At 41.7% G+C, this 22,677-nt stretch overlaps 1 protein-coding gene across 1 annotated transcript in view; it reads right to left on the bottom strand.

The window, feature by feature from the left end:
• Positions 1–22,677, bottom strand: part of ARHGAP33 (Rho GTPase activating protein 33) — a 74,977-nt gene that overhangs the window by 25,995 nt on the left and 26,305 nt on the right. The window contains exons 3-13 of the mRNA XM_060783921.2: positions 21,597–21,681; positions 21,328–21,411; positions 19,641–19,778; positions 17,986–18,078; positions 17,739–17,861; positions 12,995–13,072; positions 9,848–9,914; positions 8,741–8,800; positions 7,831–7,980; positions 3,519–3,621; positions 1,493–1,637 (exon numbers count right to left, since the gene is read on the bottom strand). Of these exons, the coding sequence (XP_060639904.2) occupies positions 1,493–1,637; positions 3,519–3,621; positions 7,831–7,980; positions 8,741–8,800; positions 9,848–9,914; positions 12,995–13,072; positions 17,739–17,861; positions 17,986–18,078; positions 19,641–19,778; positions 21,328–21,411; positions 21,597–21,681 (1,126 nt within the window). The remainder of the gene's footprint in view (positions 1–1,492; positions 1,638–3,518; positions 3,622–7,830; positions 7,981–8,740; positions 8,801–9,847; positions 9,915–12,994; positions 13,073–17,738; positions 17,862–17,985; positions 18,079–19,640; positions 19,779–21,327; positions 21,412–21,596; positions 21,682–22,677) is intronic.

The raw sequence follows: 22,677 nt of genomic DNA, 5'->3' as shown, positions 1-22,677 counted from the left end.
CAGCATCATGTGATGCCTGGAATTTTGTTTCTTGAAATATCAAACATGTGAATAAAAAAGACTTTTTAAAAATAGAAAGGGAGGAGAAGAAACAGAATAACTGCAGTTAACCAAGCCTAAAATAGTACAGCACAAAGAATAGGTAGTACAAAAGAATAAAGAAGTAGGAGACAGCGCTGCTCAGATTGTCTTGCAGCCTGCGATGTTGGCGAACAATGTAGTTGAGCTCCACTATTCAACCTCCTTACTCCTCTTTTGTTCTGCAACTCCTATTTTTAGGAGATACAAAGAAGATACAAGGCTGGCTTATGTACTCTGGCCAGTTTCAACACACAGCATTGGCTGTTTTGTCAATGGAATGAGTGAATAAATACAGTTGGCCTGCAGGACAGGTGATGGACTGGGCAAAAATAATGAGAGATTGGGTTGCTGTGAGTTTTCCAAGCTGTATTGCAATATTCCAGAAGTATTCTCTCCTGATGTTTCGCCCACATCTATGGCAGGCATCCTTACAGGTTGCCTGCCATAGATGCGGGTGAAACATCAGGAGAGAATGCTTCTGGAGCATGGCCATACAGCCTGGAAAAGTCACCACAACCCAGTGATTCCTAACCATGAAAGCTTTCAGCAATGAAATAAAATAACATTTCAAATTACAAAACAATTAAAACATATAAATGCAAAGACTTTGACAACATAAAGGCGGGTTATTATCAGCTAAACATCATTGGCTATTTATTTCTGTGGACGCACATCTGTTTGAGAAATAAGGATATATCTACATGGTAGAATTAATGCAGTTCGATACCACTTTAACTTTCACAGCCCAATGTTATGGAATCATGGGAGTTGTAGCTTTACAGGGAACTTAGCCAAAGAGCAGTGACACCCGACAAAATATAAGCCTCACAATTCCATAGCATGGAGCCATGGCAGGTAAAGTGGTATCGAACTGCATTAATTCTAGAGTGTAAATGCACCTTATGTTGTTCAAAAATAGATTAATGAAATTGCACACCGTCAGCCTGTTCTGAGATTGTGAACAATGGTGGCAACGCCAAATAGCAATGCAAACAAGGACTGATTTTTCAATTAGTAAAGGAAGCAACGTGCAATGATACACTGGTAAGGAAATGTTTTCACCCACAAATCTTCACAAAACAAGATCTTCTCCATGGTTGAAACAAATAAGTATTCTAGTGGCCTGCTCAAAGGAGGAGTTGTTTTAAAAGGCTGGTCATGGCAGAAGTATTAGATGCAGAGCTGGGAAATCCAGGTTCAAATCCTCCCCAAGCTATAAACCTCACTGGGAGATCTTGGGTCAGTTACTCTTTCTCAGCCTCACTTCCTGCACAGGCCTGTTGCAAGGATGGAATGGGGGATAAGTGAGCAATGTACACTACCTTGAGCTTATTAGAGGAAAGGAAGGATATAAATGGAATTCACAATTAAATAATGAGAAAACATCAATCAAGGCTGTTGCATGACTCACAGCAAACTTGTTGTAGAGCTGGTAAGTGAGCAGTGGGTTTGGCAACTCTCGGAAGTACAGCTTGCAGAGCGAACTGACGGAGTGGATGTCCTGCAAGTAGACATCTTTGGAGAGCTCCGGCACCCTCTCACAGTCAAACTCGTGCCTGGAGACAAGGACCAGGGGAGTGGCAGGAGGAAAGAATTACAGGAAAAAGCAATAACCATCCAGAACTACTGCCAGATTATCATACTGCTGGCCTAATTAAGGCCGAAGTGAACACAATGCAACCACCACTCACATTTCTTCCCAAAACATACTGAAAGCAAAAGACGGAAATCATATAGGGGAATAAACATCTCCATTAGCATCCAGAGACTACTTTATGTGCCAAGACACTGTAATTACACTTTATTATTATTATTATTATTATTATTAAACTTTATTTGTACCCCGCTAGCATCTCCCAAAGGGATTCGATGCGGCTTACAACAGGCCGGAACCCAGCACAACACAATACAACAATACAACAATACAAAACATAGCAAATAAAACAGTTAAAGCAGAGAACAGTGGCAATACACAATACAACAGGACATATTAAAAAGAAACTGAGCCGGCTGGAGTGGGGTACAGGGTTAAAAGTGCTGAAAAAGTGTCGGGGGATATGAGATTAAAGTAAAAGTGCGGTGTGCGTTGAGAATGGTTTTGACTCTACTAAAGTGCTTCTGGGCTTTGATAGTGGGGTTCCTAATCTGATAAGGCACGTTGGAATAGCCAGGTTTTCAGGTTTTTTCTAAAAACCGCCAAGGTGGGGGCCTGTCTGAGATCTTTCGGGAGGCCATTCCAGAGGCGGGGGGCCACCACAGAGAAGGCCCTGTCCCGCGTCCCCACCAAACGCGCCTGCGAGGCGGGTGGAATCACGAGCAGGGCCTCTCCTGATGACTTTAGGGTAGGTAAAGGTTTCCCCTTGACATTAAGTCCGGTCATGTCTGACTCTGGGGGGTGGTGCTCATCCCCATTTCGAAGCCAAAGAGCCGGCGTTGTTCGGAGAAACCTCCAAGGTCATGTGGCTGGCATAACTGCATGGAGCGCCGTTACCTTCCCGCTGGAGCGGTACCTATTGCTCTACTCACATTTGCATGTTTTCTAATTGCTAGGTTGGCAGAAGCTGGGGCTAAAAGCGGGAGTTCACCCTGCTCCCCGGATTCAAACCACCAACCTTTCGGTCAGCAGCTCAGCAGTTTAACCCACTGCACCACTGATATCACAAAATATATTTATATACTGTATATCATATTTATATACTGTATACTCTAAAACAAGGGTCCTCAAACTAAGGCTCAAGGGTCGGATACAGCCCAAGATCATTTACCCAGCCCTTGCTCAGGATCAACCTAAGTCTGAAATGACTTGAAAGCACACAACAACAATCTTATCAGCCAAAACCAGGCCAGCACTTCCCATTAAAATACTAATATGTTTATATTTCTTAAAATTGTTCATTTTAAGTATTGTGTTGATGTTGTTTTTTTGTACTACAAATAAGATGTGTGCAGTGTTCATAGGAATTCATTCATGTTTTTTTCAAATAATAATCCGGCCCTCCAACAGTTTGAGGGACTGTGTTTAAAAGGTTTGAGGACCCTGCTCTAGAACCATAAGCAATGCAAAAAATCACTGTTAATAACTCATTCTCAAATCCCCCCCCCCCCCCTCGAGCAAAAAATCAAATTGCCTCTCTGTATGGCGTGTGCCCCACACTGGGAACCAGGGCTTCAAACTGACCTCAAGCACTATAAAATTATTCCTTTTTTCCTGTGGGATGAGAGATTTCCTGGCTGTTTTATATTATAGTTTTGCTGCTCAGTTTCTCTGTGACACAGACTAACAGAAGTGCAGGGATAGGCAATTTTCACTTTCCACACCTTCTACAAAAACTAGATCCCCCTCATCTCCTTGATTTGTGGATAAAACTGGTCACCAGTGCAGGACATCAACAGCCCTGACCTATCATGCAACATGTTCTAATTTGACCAGGCCTTACCGTAGCCGTTGGATGTTGGAGGAGACCCCTGACAAGCGGTAGATGCCATCCACAATGCCATGCTTCTCGATGAAATCAGAGCATGTGCGTAGTACCTGTGGTACTGATGAAACAATAAAACAATGTTATCAAGACTTTTCCAAGACATTTTGCTGCCTGAATCAAATAAGAAGATGGCACCTTCCCTCGTTCTATAGAGAACGGCCAATTGACTGTCAGATCCAGGAGCATATGATCATAATGAACATAGAAACATGGCAGAGCCTAAGTGTAGGATCCTGATAGGCAGCCAATGTCTTGTCCAGCTGCAGCTCCTTATACTGTCAATGCCTTCATGCTCTTTGCATGATGTCCCATCAACTGAAATCTTCCTCCAATGCCTTCCCCTGGTGCCCTTTCCTTTAACACTTTGACATGTTGTTACTGGATGGAAAGAGGGCCTTTTCTTGAGTGATACTATAGAATCTGGAATTGTTTATCATTACAGATAACTCAAGAACAGAATATGGAAAGGAGACGGGCACATGGAGAACTCCAAAGAAGTCTGGTTTCTTTTTATTTCATATGTAAACACAAAGCAACCTTTACATCATCCTTCAAAACACCATTCAAAAATCTGGATATATCAATAGACTACATTTGAAAAATGTTCGGAACTAACAAATAGCACTTATTTATATTCTAAGACAAGATAAGTATGCTAGGTGATTTTTTTTTCCATATCAGTTTCATATTGAGAAACTGCAACTCATTTATGGTGTGAGAGAACAGACTGACTGCAAGGACATTGCCCAGGGGACGCCCATCCAGGCATTCCCTGAGCAACGTCCTTGCAAACAGACAATTCTGTCACAACAGAAGCAACACAGTTTCTCAAGTCGCTCCTGACACACACACACACACAAAACACAATTTGGCGATTCTTCTTCCTTAAACAAGCAACTGATTAGAAAACAGAATATGAATTCAATAAGGTAAGGGTTTTCCCTTGACATTAAGTCCAGTCGTGTCCAACTCTAGGGGTTGGTGCCATTTCTAAGCCGAAGAGCCAGCATTGTCCATAGACGCCTCCAAGGTCATGTGGCCAGCATGACTGCATGGAGCGCTGTTACCTTCCCGCCGGAGTGGTACCTATTGATCTACTTACATTTGCATGTTTTCAAACTGCTAGATTGGTAGAAGCTGGGGCTGACAGCGGGAGCTCACCCCACTCCCTGGATTCGAACTTATGACCTTTCAGTCTACAAGTTCAGTAGCTCAGCAGTTTAACCCACTGCGCCACCAGGAGCTCCAGAATATGAATTCAATAGAAGGAGCCAAAGTTATGAGTATAAGAAATGCACCCAGATCTCTACCATTTCCTTCCTTCCTCACTTTCTTGCTTTCTCCTGTTCTTCTTTACTCCTGTATTTCCAAGATGCTCTGCCTGCTGCTACTATAAACCCAAAGCTTGTCTGGCTAGGAGATTCTGTGAATTATAGTCCCAAAACTATAACTTTCTGGAGAAAATGAAGCCAAGCGAAATAAGCTCAAAGATGTTAATTCTAAATTTGTTCAGTTTCATGTGTTTTGTAATGAATAATGGCAGAAACAAATGGGACCCCTCTTTTTATTTTTGTTCATTCATTATGAAACACATGTTCTCTTCCTCGGAGGTTGCCTCGAGCCCTGTCTGAACTCTGGCTGAGCTGCCTGCCTGCTAACAACCTTGACTCACTGACGGCAGATTTTCCAGCTATTTAAGACCACTCTGCCTCCTACCGGATACCAATTAAAGCAGAAACGAGGACAATAAATCTGTGAGATTACAACTGCCAGGATCCACTAATAAAGCAGTCCAAACAAAAAAAAAATTGGCATCTTGGTTTTTAGGTCTTTTTCTGGGGTTATTTGGGGGTGCTGATTCAGAAAACTGCATTGGATAGACCACATCAGTTATACTAGGTTCTTAAATATGGTTATCATGGGTTTCCATGGACAAGGAGATGGCAATCAGTAGATGGGTATATGCTCCGTATCTCAAAAACTAGAGCTAATGGGGGAATACTAGTGCTATTTAAGGAATCTGCAGGTCAAATATACTCAGAAACAGAGCTAACATTAAAGGCACCAAAATGTGTGTTGGCCAGTGTAATTACAGGCTAAATCAGAAGTTTCCAAACTTTTTTTTTTTAACCAGGGACCACTTGACCAGGGACCACTCTCCAACATTAGTACCAAAAGGGTGACAAATCAGTTTTCGGTCAACTTTAGATTCAGTTTGGTTATTTGGGGTGCTGATTCAGAAATTTTATTTATTTATTTATGTATTTATTTTACTATATTTGTATACCGCCCTTCTCAGCCCGCAGGCGACTCAAGGCAGTTTACAGAGGCAACAATTCAATGCCCAACAACACCATAAAAACATTTAAAACATTTAAAAACATTAACATATAACATAAAACCATAACAAGATCAATAAGACATAAATCATTTGCGTCTCCTAGTTAAAACGTTGTCCAATCTCATCACCCAGTTGTTCCATATCCCTATGTCTATTACACTGCATTTTCAAATGCTTGCTCAAAAAGCCAAGTCGACTTTTTTCTGAAATGTTAAAAGGGAGAGGCCGATCTAATGTTCCATAGCCGGGGGGCCACCACTGAGAAGGCCCTGTTTCTTGTCCCCGCCAAACGTATTTGTGACGCCGGCGGGATTGAGAGCAGGGCTTTCCCAAACGATCTTAAGGTCCTAGATGGTTAATAAGGGGAGATGCATTCAGACAGGTAAGTTGTGCCAGAACTGTTTAGTGCTTTATAGGCTAAAGCCAGCACTTTGAATTGTGCCCGGTAGGAAACTGACAGCCAGTGGAGCTGGCGCAACAGAAGAGTTGTATGCTCCCTGAGCGCCACTCCTGTTGGTAATCTGGCTGCCATCCATTGGACCATTTGAAGCTTCCGGACAGTCTTCAAAGGCAACCCCATTGCATTTAATAGACCACATCAGCTCTAGTTTCTGGTATAGAACATACACCGTCCAGTAGTTGCCATCTTCTCATCCACAGAAAACTATATTTAATAAGCCTCGGCACTATAAGAGGGTTTAGCAAGACTAGTTCCTCTTTTTGCAACAGTATTTTAGTTCTTGTGGACCACTGGTGGTCCACAGACCACAGGTTGGGAACCACTGGGCTAGATGGATTCTAGGAGCTAACATCTGAAGCAGTAATTTTCTCAGCCTCTGGTCTGGTCAGTGGTTAGGAAGTGTTGGAGCATGCAAGGAATCAGTGTGTGTATGTGTGTGTGTCAACTGTAAAATAAGATTCATGAAGGTAATTGGTTGGGCAATGCCCAGGGAACAGGCTGAGCCTGAAACTTTTGGATACTGTTACATTTTTGTTCATGCTCGAGCTATGCAGGTGCAGAGAGATAGAGTTTGAAGAGAGAAGCAGAGAGAGAGATAGTTTGGAGTGGACTCTCACTTCATGAACCGTTAAAGGAGTTTATCCACATGGACAGAGAAAGATCATTTTAAATCTGTCATAAAAGGACATTATGTGAATTGGTGCAACTGATCACACTGTTCATATGTTGCTCTGGATTTCCGAAGAGTAAACTACTTGTTCTTACTGTTCACCTGCATGGCATATTTTCTTTCTCTGGCAAGGCAGTGTGTGGGCTGAAAAACGTAAACTACACGTGGTTTATTTTACATTATGCCACACAAAGCTAAACTAGAAATAAAGAGACCAGAAAGCTGGGCTAAGACTAAGGAGATTCATATTCAGATCCTGAATGAGAAGAAATGTTTACAAGGCAGGCTAAACAACCTAACTTTAAAGTGTGTTGGTGACACACCTTTTAGACATGCATCATTTCACGACCGTGCAATTCAGTTTGACTAGCAAACCAGAAGTTGAACCAACCCCTCATAAGTGATACAAACACATACATAAATTGTGACAACAAAATGTATGGGGATACTACATATCTCATGATATGTAGTATCTCATTAATATATTTTATCTCATTAATATATTTTAACTGTGTGATTTGTAAGAAAATATCATGCATTTCCAAGACTTTGGTCTTTTCTGTTACATTCAAGTGACACATCTACACATTGCAGCTGACACACTTAACGTATCATGACACAGAGTTTGCAAAGCTATGACCTAAGCATTCAGCCTATGACCACAGGGCATTATGAAAGAGAAAAAGAGGAAACTTATTTAGACACAAGGATAAAGGATGAACTGCAGTATTTAAGGGGGAAAAGCCCAGTAAGCAGAGGTGACTATAATAGGGAGAGTCAGTGTGTTTCAACTTACCATCATTCCCTGCATTCTTCAGATGTTCACCCAAATCGCAGCCAAAGACCCTCTCCCGGAGGATTCCACGCTGCTTCAGACGCTGCTTGCTTGGCCGGGACTTCATAAAAGTACGGAGGAAGCCGATGAGCTTGCCATGTTTCTTGGACACTGGAACCAAAGCACAGGCGGGTATCTGAGCTGGACTTGAGTAAAATTGTATTGTCAAAGGCTTTCATGGCTAGAATCACTGGGCTGTTGTAGGTTTTTTGGGCTGTATGGCCATCTTCTAGAAGCATTCTCTCCTGACGTTTCACCTGCATCTATGATAGGCATCCTCAGAGGTTGTGAGGACCTCTCACAACCTCTGAGGATGCCTGCCATAGATGCAGGCGAAGTGTCCAACATTAATGAATCACTTCCAAAGTTTAAGAGGTTTTGGAAAGTTTTGAATTTTTTTCAAAAAAAATCGGACGTAACTTTAGAATTGAATCACCTTACTTTTGAACCCAGTTTAGAACCTTTTTTTGGATCACTCATGCCTAAGATAGACAGATGATAGATATTTGGTTGGAGATGAATTTTTTTAATGTTCCTGTTCCGACTTACAAACAAATTAAGTTTAAGAACTAATCTTCAGAATCTACCTTGTTTGTAACTTGGGGACTGCCTGTATATGTATTTTGAAAGTTATGTCCCACAATATATTGATACATAACTTATAGACTAGGGTCTGCATCACAACAATACAAAAATATTTAGTTAAAAGCGGGGCTGCATTCTGATGCCTATGATGCATAGATTAGGTCAGTTCACTCTGAAATGCAGACCAAAACAAATTATCTCCCATTCTTACACAGAAGAGACACCAAACTGCAGAACACAGCAGTCGACTCTTTAGCCAAAAAAATCAGAAGCAGTCATATCTCACCTGAAGATGGGGAGAGGAGACCAGGTGGGCAGGGAATGCCGCCACTCATCCCTTCTGCATCTACCCAGAGACAGACACAGGATGAAATAAGAAAAAGTGTAACATAAAATCCTTCCCAGTTCTTCTAAAAGATACTGAATCAAGTCATGATCCCATAATACATTCTTTTATGTGGTTCCTGGAGGTTTTTATGGGGTTTCTTTTGTGTCAGGATAATTGCAATTATTTTATATGTATGTTTTTCAATGTGTTAATAATGTAATTCAAGATGGTTTCAGTCATGTTCATTTTTGTTCATTCGTGTAGTAGATTATTATTGTTATGGGCCAGAGAGTTAAGACCTTGGCTAAAGTTAGATAAGACTTTTCCTGAGAAGAAAAGGGAGTTAACCGGCTAGGAGATAGATAAGACTGGAGGGCAGGATTTTCTTTGTCTGTGTGTTTCATGCTATTGCTTTGTCAGTCGCCATCTTTCCTCTCCATCATGTAGTCACATAAAGAAGATGCTTTCAGTAAAGTTTATTGTTTTGAAATCCAAGAAGTTTGCAGTGTGATAATTGATCTGGAAACCTCAAGTACTCTGTGCATGACCCAGGTGTCTCACTCTGACATTTTGATGGCAAATTATATGGTGAAGTGATAAGGGTTTGGGGTTTGCAGCATTATACCATAGTAAAGGTAAAGGTTTCCTCTGATATTAAGTTTAGTTGTTTCTGACTCTGGGTGGTGGTGCTCATCTCTATTTCTAAGCCAAAGAGCCAACATTGTCCATGGATGCCTCCAAGGTCATGTGGCTAGCATGTCTGCACGAAGCGGCGTTACCTTCCCGCCAGAGCGGTACCTATTGATCTACTCACGTTTGCATGTTTTCGAACTGCTAGGTTGGCAGAAGCTGGGCCTAACAGCAGGAGCTCACTCCGCTCCTTTCAAATATTTAAACATATCTACCATGTCCTCTCTTAATCTTCCTCTAAACTAAACATACCAGCTCCCTAAGCTGCTTCTCATAGGGCTTGACTTCTAGACATTTTATCTTTTTGGTTGCCCTCCTCTGGACACTTACTAGCTTGTCAATATCTTTCCTGAATTGTACATAAGCAAGTCTTACCTGTTTTGAGTCCTGGGCTGGGACGCTCAGAGAACAGCTCCACACATTCACTGGGAAAGAAACCCACCTGGAAAAGAGAGAAGCATGTTAACATTCAGAAGAAATGAAGTCCCACTCAACTCCTACGCTGAATATGCTTTACTGCAAAACAGTGACTGAGAGTGTTAAAAACAGTACTCTGGTTCATGTCAACTCCAAGGAAAATAATAATAATAATAATAATAATAATAATAATAATAATAATAATCTTTATTTATATACCGCTCTATCTCCCCGAGGGGACTCAGAGCGGTTCCCAGGTAACATCACAAAACAAAGTAAAACAACATAACCATAAGATTAACAAAACAATATAAACATAAAAATTGTCGCCATAACACACATATATTAAAAATAATCCTGCCTGATCAAGGCAATTTAAAAATGTACAAGGCCAGGCCAAGATTTATGCAATCCCAAAAATTCTAGCGGGGGGGGGGGGGGGGAATTAAGTGCAATGCTATGACAGGCAACAATAATATTAGGTACAGGTCTGTGGCTGTTCATTCCGGGGCCGATTAGAGGAAGTGATCTGGGTAATTGGTAGGAAGAATAAGGCCGTATTCTACAATGTGTAAAACTGAGTTAAAACTGGTCATTTTCAAAGGCTTGTTGAAATCACCAGGTTTTCAAGTTCTTACAAAATGAGGGGAGGGCAGCATTTCTGATGCAGGGAATCCAGCTGTCCTCCATTCCCTCCAATGGTTCACATGTGGCCAAGCAACATCAGTGTGTAGTCAAGATGGAAAAAGAGAACAATAAGCAAGGAGAAGCTGCACCACATCGGTTTCGCCTGAGCAACTGAAGTGAACAGGCAATGAAATTGGAAAATGAGGGGAAGAAAAATAAATTGGACTTTTTGAAAGCACTTGGAAACCCGAGATGACAGAGGATTAACCAAAACACTTGAAAATAGGCATCATCACCTTTGCAAATTTGTGCCTATACCAGTTATGCATTTACCAATTATGAAGACTCAAAACTATAAACACAATGAAAACTGAATATGTGTTTACTACACCAGCTTCTAAGACAGTGTTCTCAACCTGTGGCTCCCCAGATGTTTTAGCCTACAACTCCAAGAAATCCCAGCCAGTTTACCAGCAGTTAGGATTTCTGGGAGTTGAAGACCAAAAGATTTGGGGATCCACAGATTGAGAACTACTGTTCTAAGATGTATAATGACAGGGCTGGGACCCGTCAGAGCTTGGAAAAGTTCTGACACCTATAATCCTCTAACAGGTTGACCCAATATCCAAAATTATCTTTGTCAAGCTCTGAAAAGTTTCACAGACTTTCCATACCTGCATATATTGGATATATTTGCATAATGTTGCATTCCGTTTGCACCCATGGGTGGGGAAAGAGCAATTCACTTGAATGCACCATTTAAAAAAACTTTTTAAAAATCTTTATTTATTTTTTTAGAAATGACAATAACAGAACTTCTATTATGTTTCCACACTGTTGAGTTGAACTACAACATTTTTACCAGTTTTAACATATTATCCACAAAATAAGCTCTGCAAGAGAAAAATGGGTGCTATCTCCCCCTGGACTAAACCACTTAATATATTATTTCTACAACATCATTATTTACATTGCAGGTTTACTCTCCTGCCCTTCGGCAAACAAATATTTTATAAATTTCCACCATATATTGTTTTAAAAAAGTTTTATAATCATTTAAAAAATATGCTGCTGTGTTTTTTAAAAAATTTAAACACTTTTACAAATAAGGTAAAAAAATTCCCAAGACAAGTCTAGTTGTGTCCGACTCTGAGGGGTGGTGCTCATCTCAATTTCTAAGCCAAAGAGCCAGCGTTGTCCATAGATGTCCCCAAGGTCATGTGGCCGGCATGACTGCATGGAGTGCTGTTACCTTCCCACCGGAGCGATACCTATTGATCTACTCACATTTGCATGTTTTCGAACTGCTAGGTTGCAAGGAGATGGGGCTAACAGCAGGGGCTCACCCCGCTCCACTGATTCAAACCGCCGACCTTTTGGTCAGCAAGTTTAGCAGCTCAGAGGTTTAACCCACTTCACTACCAAATATCAAGTGTTTAAAGCAGTCTAAAAACATTTTTAGCTTCAATTAAAATATTAGGAAAATGATTTAATATAAAGACAGCAAGATATTTTTACTAAATCCTTTTATAAAATGCATGATATCTACCATATAAGCCAGTGGTTCTCAACCTGGGGTCCCCAGATGTTTTTGGCCTACAACTCCCAGAAATCCCAGCCAGTTTACCAGCTGTTAGGATTTCTGGGAGTTGAAGGTCAAAAACATTTGGGGACCCCAGGTTGAGAAGCACTGATATAAGCACTTACAGTGTTCCCTCGCTACTTTGCGGTTCACTTTTAATAGACTTGCTGTTTTGCGGGTTTTTGAAAATATTAATAAAAATATTAAATATTAAATATTAATGTCCAGTCGAGGCCAGAGATCCCGGAAGTGCAGCAGCCTGAGACATGGTGGCGAAGGCCTGACGCCTGGCCTCCACAGACCCTGGAAGTGCGGCGACAAGAGGCACAGCAGGGAAGGCCTGCCTCCCTGGCCTGCTGCTGCCTGCGTGGCTCCGGAGGCTCTGCGAAGGCCAGAGAGGCAGGTAGGCACCCTTAGGATGGGCTGGGAGGTGGGTAAGGAAGCATGGGTAAGAACATAATGTATAAAATAATGCATAAATATTAAAATTAATATGGCGTCCCTACTTCGTGGATTTTCACTTATCGCGGGTGGTCCTGGAACGGAACCCCCGCGATAAGTGAGGGAACACTGTATAGCTGTCGGGGACCCCTTTTATTTATTTATGTCAGGAGCAGGCAATATGCTACATGCACACCTACACTCACAACTACATTATGGGACCAACTCTCTCAACTACGTTATGGGACCAACTCTCCCATATTTTCCAAGAACTCCATCTATTGGGAGTGCTTTGATTGTCCTTTTCCTGCATGGCAGGGGGTTGGACTAGATGGCCCAAGTGGTCTCTTCCAACTCTATTATTCTATTACACTAACTCCTGTTTTGAATCTTTTGGATTGAACTATGCATCCAGACTTCTTGGCTGCAATGTCTCTTTGCCCTTGATGTCCAACCTGAAATCCATGTTTCCCGCGCCACCAACTCCTGTCCTCCTTGGGGGGCATATCAATCACAGAGATGATGTCTCCAACCTGTGCCAAAGAGAGCAGAAAAATGTGTCAGTGCACAAAAATAAGGAATGCAGGGTATGCATTAAAGCTCAAAGGCCGGGAGTGCACATATATGCACATATATATTCTTTGGCAGGGAAGGCTCAGTACCTTGTACAACTACAGCTCCAGTGACTCTATAACATTGAACCAAGACAATTAATGCAGATGCATCCAAGGTTTTCTTTTCCATTGCTAACATTTTAGTGTTCTAACACTTTTATTTTTAAATAAGGAATTCTAAGCATCTAGCAACTGTAACGGCCAAATCACAGAGAGGCACTTTTTGTGGCTGCGCATTACATTCGGCAGTAAATCCTTTTTTCTTTTTTTGTTTCAGGGTTCTAAAAACTGAGGTGCGTAGTAGATTCAATGATGCATCAGACTCAAGAAAATATAGTATCTATGTCAGCCCTCCAGGCAAGGCACCTTACAAATCAGTCATTTGACAGCTCCCTGTCCACTTGGTTACAATCTAAATAGGACAGGACACACTAGAAAAAGAGAGCCATAGTTGGGAGAGCCTTAGGTCTCCTCAATTGTTGGCTGCTCTTCTCTCCTTCTGAGGCCAGAGCAGTGGTAGCTGGAACATAGAGAGAGGGCATCTCACCAGCTACAGGCCCAATTATTGTAAATTATGAACCATCTAGGACTCCTTATCAACCATCTAGGACTCTAAGATTGTCTGGGGAGGCCCTGCTCTCGGTCCTGCCTTCTTCACAGATACATTTGGTGGGAATGAGAGACAGGGCCTTCTCAGTGGTGGCCCTTTGGCTATGGAACGCCTTTCCTAGGGATATTAGATCGGCCCACTCCCTCCTAACATTTCGTAAAAAAGTAAAAACCTGGCTTTTTGAGCAAGCATTTGCAAATGCCGTGTAACAGGAAAATCTAGATCTACAGAACGATTGGACGATGCGACTGGTAAATGATTTCAGTAAGGAGACACTGAGGATTTATGTTTTTATTGGTTTTGTATGGTTTTTAATATTATATGCTAAATGCTTTTTAATTGTATTGTATGTGGTTGGGGGCATCGAACTGTGCCGACTGTAAACCACCTTGAGTCGCCTTCAGGCTGAGAAAGGCAGAATATAAATATGGTAAATAAATGAATAAATTACCATGGATAACGTCATCCATCCCTAATTTTGAGCTACTTCTATAATTATGAGGTGTGCTTCAGTAAACTGTGAAAGAAGACTGATTCAACTGCCAGCTTGTACTATGCTTTATTTATTTATTTATTTATTTATTTATTTATTTATGGTATTTCTATCCCGCCTTTCTCAACCCGAAGGCGGCTCAAGGCAAATCGATTGTGGGGATTGAAATCTCAACCAGATACATGGGAAGAGTCTGTCTTGCACAAAGAAGCTAAGTATGTATTAGGGCTGGGAGGTTTCGTTTCGTTAATTCGTAATTCGTTAATAATTCGTTAATTTTTTCAATTACAAAACGATAATGAACCATTCTGGAGCAATTTTTTAAAAAAACGAATTTTTAAACACGTTTTGTAAATGCTTCGTATTTCGTTATTGTATTCGTTTCGTTATTGTTCTGAGGTCGTTTCGTTATTATTTCCGCATGTCTAGGGCAAGTTTTTTGTTTAATTAGTGAAAAAAAATTATAATATCACACCAACAGTCAACAACAGAGGGAGAGGAAAGCTTCAGAAGTTTTTGGAGGTTTTTTAGCGTATTTCGCGGTCGCGTCCGCCATTAACGAATCGATTCGTTATTGTTTCGGAAATCGATTCGTTAATGTTTTGTAAATTTTTTCACATTTACGAAATTTCGTAAATATCGAACTTTTTAAAGGGAAAATTTTGTAATTATTTTAAATATCGAAACAAAAAAAAACCCCAAATACAAATCGATTTTAGAAACAAATTTTTCCGTTGTTACCCAGGCCTAGTATGTATATATACAACTCTTTGGTAACATTAGTTCTGTTTTTGTGGTGTTCTAGCATGAGCCGATGCAATCGTACACTGATACCATTTAAGTAAAATATACACATTACAGATAGCAAGTGTGGTCTATTTTGTCCTTGGGGAAATAAAGTTTTTGGTATTAGTATTTGTTATTTGACTTTCCATGAAGTATTTGTCGATTTAGTGTGCTACTGCATATCTATTGTATGTGTGTATGTATTTACAGTATTTATATTCCGCCCTTCTCACCCCGCAGGGGGCTCAGGACAGATTACAATGTACATATACATGGCCAGCATTCAATGCCATAGACAAACAACATATATAGACAGACACAGAGGCAATTTAACATTCCAGCTTTTCTTGAGAGTATTCTGGCCACCAGGGGAGCTGTCCCTTCACCGACCATTTGTGACGCTGATGAAGTACTTCCTCATTCTTTGAATGCTTGCTGGAGATTTTAATGGCCTCATAAATTAGTTAAATTTAATCAAAGCCCTTCTTACAAAGAGCCACCCAGCCATAGATATAGATATTATATATATATATATATATATATATATGGTTCACACACACACAGATATCGTATCATAGATTTGAAAGGGACCCCTAAAGAAGGACAATCACATGTTGCATGTTCCAGAGTAGGCAAACCAGACACACTCCACATCAACACCGACAAAGAAACAACAAGAAATACAGTTTATTCACAAGCATAAAGAAATTACATTAGAAACCAACACTTTCTCATTACTATTTTCCAGATCACCAGACTGGGCCACAGCAATGCGTGGCAGGAACTGCTAGTAAATAATAAATAACTATTTTAAAGTCACTTTCTAAACCACCATGCTATTCCTGTTCTTTCATCTTTGCTTGAGCAAAAGAAAATATTTATGTATTTACTTCATTTCTACCCCACCTTTCTCACCCCGCAGGGGACTCAAGGCAGCTTACAAACGCCTGCAAAATTCAGTGCCGCATAGACATAACAATAAAACACGTCCCATCAAATTATAAAAATAGTTAAAACATATGAACAAGCACAACACTCTGAAAACAGGGGAAGACATGAAACAATCAGGGCCAGCTAACACCTCCCAAAAAAGGATTCCCCCAGACAAGAAGCAGCCAGGCCTTGAAGCTGCAAAGCTTTGCAATGGTAATCAAGGTGATTAATTGCAACAGTCACACTTGCCTCCATCAGACAAGAGTTTTTTTCTCACACCCTGGATGTTCAACAGATGAATAAACCTCTCTTGTCTAGTTTCCAATATACCTCACAACCTCTGAGGATGCCTGCCATAGATGTGGGCAAAATGTCAGGAGAGAATGCTTCTGGAGCATGGCCATACAGCCTGGAAAACTCATAGCAACCTACATTCAAAGAACTAGTTAGGGTTAAGCAACTTATCCTACTGTCGAAGGCTTTCATGGCCGGAATCACTGGGTTGTTGTAGGGTTTTTTGGGCTATATAGCCATGTTCTAGAGCAGTGGTTCTCAACCTTGGGTCCCCAGATGTTCTTGGCCTACAAATCCCAGCCAGTTTTCCAGCTGTTAGGATTTCTGGGAATTGAAGGCCAAAAACATCTGGGGACCCCAGGTTGAGAACCACTGTTCTAGAGGCATTCTCTCCTGGTGTTTTGCCTGCATCTATGGCAAGCATCTGCAGGAGTCTACCGTATACCATGCAGCTGTGGACAAGTCTACATAGGGACCACCAAATGCAGCATTGCCCAAACACGAATCAAGGAACATGAAAGGCACTGCAGACTGCTTCAACCAGAGAAGTCAGCCATAGCAGAGCACTTGATGAACCAACCTGGACACAGCATATTATTTGAGAAGACAGAAATTCTGGACGACTCCAACAACCATCATGCCAGACTACACAGAGAAGCCATTGAAATCCACAAGCATGTGGACAATTTCAACAGAAAGGAGGAAACCATGAAAATGAACAAAATCTGGCTACCAGTATTAAAAAACCCTAAAAATACAACAGCAAAACAACAAAGAGAAAACAAACAAGGACATCTAATCTCAACAAAAGATTGCCCCAGGCACTGCCAGGCCATCAAATGCTAATCAAGGTGGTCAGTTGAAACATTCACACCTAGCTCCAACAGACAAGAGATCTTTGCCCCACCCTGGTCATTCCACAGATATATAAACCCACTTTCCTAGTTCCAACAGATCTCACTACCTCTGAGGATGCTTGCCATAGATGCAGGCGAAACATCAGGAGAGAATGCCTCTAGAACATGGCCATATAGCCCGAAAAAACCTACAACAACCCAACCTATCCTACTTCTTTGTGGTCTCTGTATATCACACAAATGGGAGAATAGCGAGCTACTAACCATAATGTACGGGTGTCATGCTACACATGAAAACAGTTGAGGCCTCCCAAACACAGTGTCCCTCTGAGGCCTTGAATCCTGTATTTAATGTGAGATATAAATCAGAGACCTAGGCTGCTTTACACACATCATGGAGAGGACATCTCAAAAAGCTGTTCTGATGTTCTGAGGAGGTTGCTTGCCAGCTAGTTCATAGGCCAAACAAATGATAGACACAACACATTGAGCTGCAGACACAACTTTAGGCAGAAAAGAGATGTCAGGGCAGCTTTGTCACTATGGAAATGTAGATTTGGCAGGTCAGTTTGACAAGTACACAGTTCAGTTGTCCGCCTGGGTATTACTCACTTCGAAGGAGAGCTCATCAGATGCTTGTGCTGTGTAGCGTTTAACCACATGAGCAGCTGCAATGGCAGGAACATTGATGGAAGCTTCTTCATTCACCAGCAGTCGATTGCCATGGTTATCAATCTAAAAGAGAATGAGGAAAAGCGCCATATGAATTGGATAAAGCCCTCTAATACTGTATGGGTGTTTCTTAGGATCCTCTGCTGTAGAAAGGAGATGTGGCTGCCTCATCTCTCTGAGTTCTCACCTCCATCCAAGTGAGCACTGGACCACAGTTGATGTTGCTGTCCACAAGGTCCGAAAGCTTTTCCAGATATTGTGAGAGCATGGGCACCAGCATCTAGAGAGATAGAGCATATATCCTTCAATCATCGCAGTAGGCAAAAACGTACTTCTATATCAGCATTTCTCAACTTGGGGGTTGGGACCCTTGGGGGGTGTGAGGGAGTGTTAGAGGGGTAACAGGGACCATCAAAAAAAGACAGTATTTTCTGTTGGTCATGGGGGTTCTGTATGGGAAGTTTGGCCCAATTCTATCCTTGGTGAGGTTCAGAATGCTCTTTGATTGAATGTGAACTATAAATCCCACCAACTACAACTTCCAAATGTCAAGGTCTATTTTCCCCAAACACCACCAGTGTTCACATTTGGGTATCTTGAATATTCATGCCAAGTTTGGTCCTGATCCATCATTGTTTGAGTCCACAGTGCTCTCTGGATGTAGGTGAACTACAACTCCTAAAGCCAAGGTCAATGTCCACCAAACCATTCCAGTATTTGCTGTTAGTCATGGGAGTTCTGTGTGCCAAGTTTGGTTCAATTCCATCCTTGATGGAGTTCAGAATGCTCTTTGATTATAGATATAATATCTAGGTCTGTAAACTATAAATCCCGCTAACTACAACTTCCAAATGTCAAGATCTATTTTCCCCAAACACCACCAGTGTTCACATTTGGGTATCTTGAATATTCATGCCTAGTTTGGTCCAGACCCATCATTGTTTGAGTCCATGGTGCTCTCTGGATGTAGGTGAACTAAAACTCTAAAATTCGGGATCAATGCCCACCAAACTCTTCCAGTATTTGAGGTTGGTCATGGGAGTTCTGTGTGCCAAGTTTGATTCAATCCCATCCTTGGTGGAGTTCAGAATGCTCTTTGATTGTAGGTAAAGTATAACTCCCACTAACTACAACTCCCAAATGTCAAGATCTATTTTCCGCAAACTCCACCAGTGCTCACATTTGGGCATCTTGAGTGTTCATGCCAAGTTGGTCCAGATCCATCATTGTTTGAGTCCACAGTGCTCTCTGCATGTAGGTGAACTACAACTCCCAAATCCAAGGTCAATGCTCACGAAACCCTTCCAGTATTTGCTGTTGGTCATGGGAGTTCTGTGTGCCAAGTTTGGTTCAATTCCATCATTTGTGGAGTTCAGAATGCTCTTTGATTGTAGGTGAACTATAAATCCCAACAACTACAACTCCCAAATGACAAAATCAATCCCCCCCCCCCAACTCCACCAGTATTCAAATTTGGGCATATCGGGTGTTTGTGCCAAATTTGGTCCAGTGAATGAAAATGCATCCTGCATATCAGATATTTACATTACGATTCAGAAACAGTTGCATAACTATAGTTATGAAGTAGCAACAAAAATAATGTTATGTTGGGGGTCACCACAACATGAGGAACTGTATTAAGGGGTCACAGCATTACGAAGGTTGAGAACCACTGTTCTATGTGATGAATGTTACACTCCCCATTCTATAGATATAATATCCAGGTCTGTTCCCAGTTAACAGGACCATTGAAAAAAGATTGAAAGGGACTGGAAGTGTACCTTCTTGCAAGAGAATTTGCTCTACATAAACACATGCCTCAAAACAGCCTCACATAGTTACCTCAGGGTGAGCCCGCACATGGCTGATGGATGGCAATTCAGGAAGCTGAGAAAAGCGCCTATCAAAGATGCAGCAATGCAGGTGAGCATCCAGATTGTTAAATTCCTCATAGCTGCGATGCACCTGCCAGTTCTTGTCCTATGGGAAAAGAGAGAAACACTGGATGCATCCATATTAAGACAATCATACCATTGTGATTTCATTATTATGGCTCAATGTGTTGTCAAAACACAGTGAAGACATCTGCCCTTGCGCTATGCTACTCTGCTGCTGAGTATGCATGCCCAGTGTGGAACACATCTCACCACACTAAAACAGTGGATGTGGCTCTTAATGAGACATGCTGCACTATCACGGGGTGTCTGCGCCTACACCCCTGGAGAAATTACACTGTTTAGCTGGTATTGCACCACCTGACATCTGCCGGGAAGTGGCAACCAATAGTGAAAGGACCAAGGCAGTGACATCTCCAGCTCATCCCTTGTTTGGGTATCAGCCAGCACGTCAACAACTTAAATCAAGAAATAGTTTTCTAAGATCTACGGAGACACTCGCTGGAACACCTCAGCAAGCGAGAGTCCAAAAGTGGCAGGCTCAAACCCAGAACCTCAACCAATGGCTGATACCAAATGAGAGACTCCCCCCTGGGCACACGGAAGACTAGATGACTTGGAAGGTGCTGAACAGACTGCGCTCTGGCACCATGAGATGCAGAGCCAACCTTCAGAAATGGGGCCACAAAGTGGAATCCACAACATGCGAGTGTGGAGAAGAGCAAACCACTGACCACCTGCTGCAATGCAACTTGAGCCCTTCTACATGCACGATGGAAGACCTCCTTGCGGCAACACCAGAGGCACTCCAAGTTGCCAGATACTAGTCAAAGGACATTTAATCAACTACCAAGTTTGCAAACTTTGTATTTTTTGGGTTTTTTTTAATGTTTGTTTGTTTTGTTCTGTTAGAAATGTAATACAATGGTCTGGTTGCCCCTGACACGATAGATAGATAGATAGATAGATAGATAGATAGATAGATAGATAGCCGGAATCACTGGGTTCCTGTGAGTTTTTTGGGCTGTATGGCAGAATTTCCGGCAGATTCCTGTGGTGGCCATCTTGAGGGTTGCAAAATCATAGACTCATAGAATTGGAAGAGCCCTCGTGGGCCATCCAGTCCAACCTCCTGCCAAGAAGCAGGAAAATCACATTCAAAGCACCCCCGACAGATGGCCATCCAGCCTCTGTTTAAAAGCCTCCAAAGAAGGAGCCTCCACCACACTCCGGGCAGAGAGTTCCAATGCTGAACAGCTCTCACAGATAGAATCCTAGAATCCCAGGACAAAGAGCAAGTGTGGAAGATGGAGGCAGAAATCCCAGGACCAACAGGTCTGCATGTGGACCTCCTCTCAGCTCCTGGATTTCTTTGCTTCTGACTAAAAACCATGATTTGGTGATGTCTGGAAGCACCCCAAATGTGTCTGTAAAGATTGCACCTATAGGTTTTGCCCAGGCCCAACATCTGTAGGGATCCCAAGCAATTTAATTTTAATACTGCACAGTGTTTTGATTAGCAGCTACTGCTTGCTAGTTGATATATCTTTTCAAGATAAGGTGCCAATCCAACTTAAATGAACAAATGCAGCAGGTTTTGTCAGCCAACTTTTCTCTCTCCCAATCTTGCTTACCTGACAAGTGACTTGAACAGGAAACAGCTGGTCTCCCTCCTCTAAATTGCTGAGGTTCTCATTCTGCTCAGGAGCAAGCTGCAACTGCAGGGAGAAAAGAGATTTTAATTCCTTCTACAGCTGTCAAGAGCCTATACTCTCTAATATACAAGCACACACAGAGACATGAAATAAGTGCCACACAAATACTGGTCACAAGGATCAAGGCATCCACAGCAAACAGCTCCTACATTTCGATATGCTTCAAAACGTCAATAGGGGAAACACACCTGGATATGTCCAAAGTCCACAGCCTCATAGTGGAAATGGGCACACTCGGTCAGCTTAGGAAAGTGGCCCCATGTAATGGAAAGCCTGAAAGGCAAAAGAAGGGAAATGTTGTCATGCATATCAGTTCTAAGTCTGGAAACCTAATACTTGGAAAACAAATATTAGCTTGTAAGCAAAATTCTGGAAAACAACCTCTCATTCTCCAAAGCACTCAAGGCAACCAGTGGTACCATTCTGTTCTAAAAGCTCCTTGTTCCATTTTAATCCAGTAGGCTTGTGGTTCCCAGAATAATTCCTCAAATGGTGTTCGGCTCAAATGACATCCACTAGCCCAGCCACCATCGAACGGTGGTCAGAAGTTCTGGAACTTTAGTCCAACAACATCTGGAGGCTCAAGCCTGGGAATACATTGCTTGTAAGCTCTCAGAAGCCTTCTTTGTTGCACATCCCTCACTTTACTCAAGTGTTGCACTTTCATACCAGTTTTAACAAGGGAATACTTCACCCTCATCCTGCTTTTTGCCTATGTTTGTTGCTGCTTCTGCACAGTGCTTTCTCTTACTCAATTTGACTAGGTTGTCTAGGACACAGCTTTGACCTCAAATTGGATTGCCATAACTGTATATTGAGGTCGCCTTCCTTTCTCTCTTGTGCTTGCATCTCCTTGCTTTCCCTTTTCTCTCTCTTTCTCTCAAACACCACCCCCTCTCTCTGCTTCCCTTCTTTCTCTCTCTCTCTCTTGTATTGTTCCCTGCTTTCCCTTCTCTCTTGTGTGTCCAAGTGTCTCTCTGTCACAAGAAAAATAATGTGCAGATTTGATAAATGTGGATTTAATATGTGTGAGTATAAATGGAATTGAATGAAACGTAAATGAATGAGAGTTAATAATTCTGAATATTAAGGCCTGGAAAACAACTGCCTGCTTGCTAGACTGTAATTAAAAGTTTCTAATGAGAACTGAAATTGATGACCTGCCACAGTAAACTGTGATAAGAATGTGACAGTGATAAGATAAATGTTTACATATTTTTACATCTGTCAACATTTGCTGACCAGAAACTGGATTAACTCCAAAGGAAA

Source organism: Anolis sagrei, chromosome X (assembly GCF_037176765.1).
Source record: "Anolis sagrei isolate rAnoSag1 chromosome X, rAnoSag1.mat, whole genome shotgun sequence".
NCBI lineage: Eukaryota > Metazoa > Chordata > Lepidosauria > Squamata > Dactyloidae > Anolis > Anolis sagrei.
The sequence above is the reverse complement of the archived record's forward strand: the minus strand, read 5'-3'. Positions and strand labels throughout refer to the sequence as shown.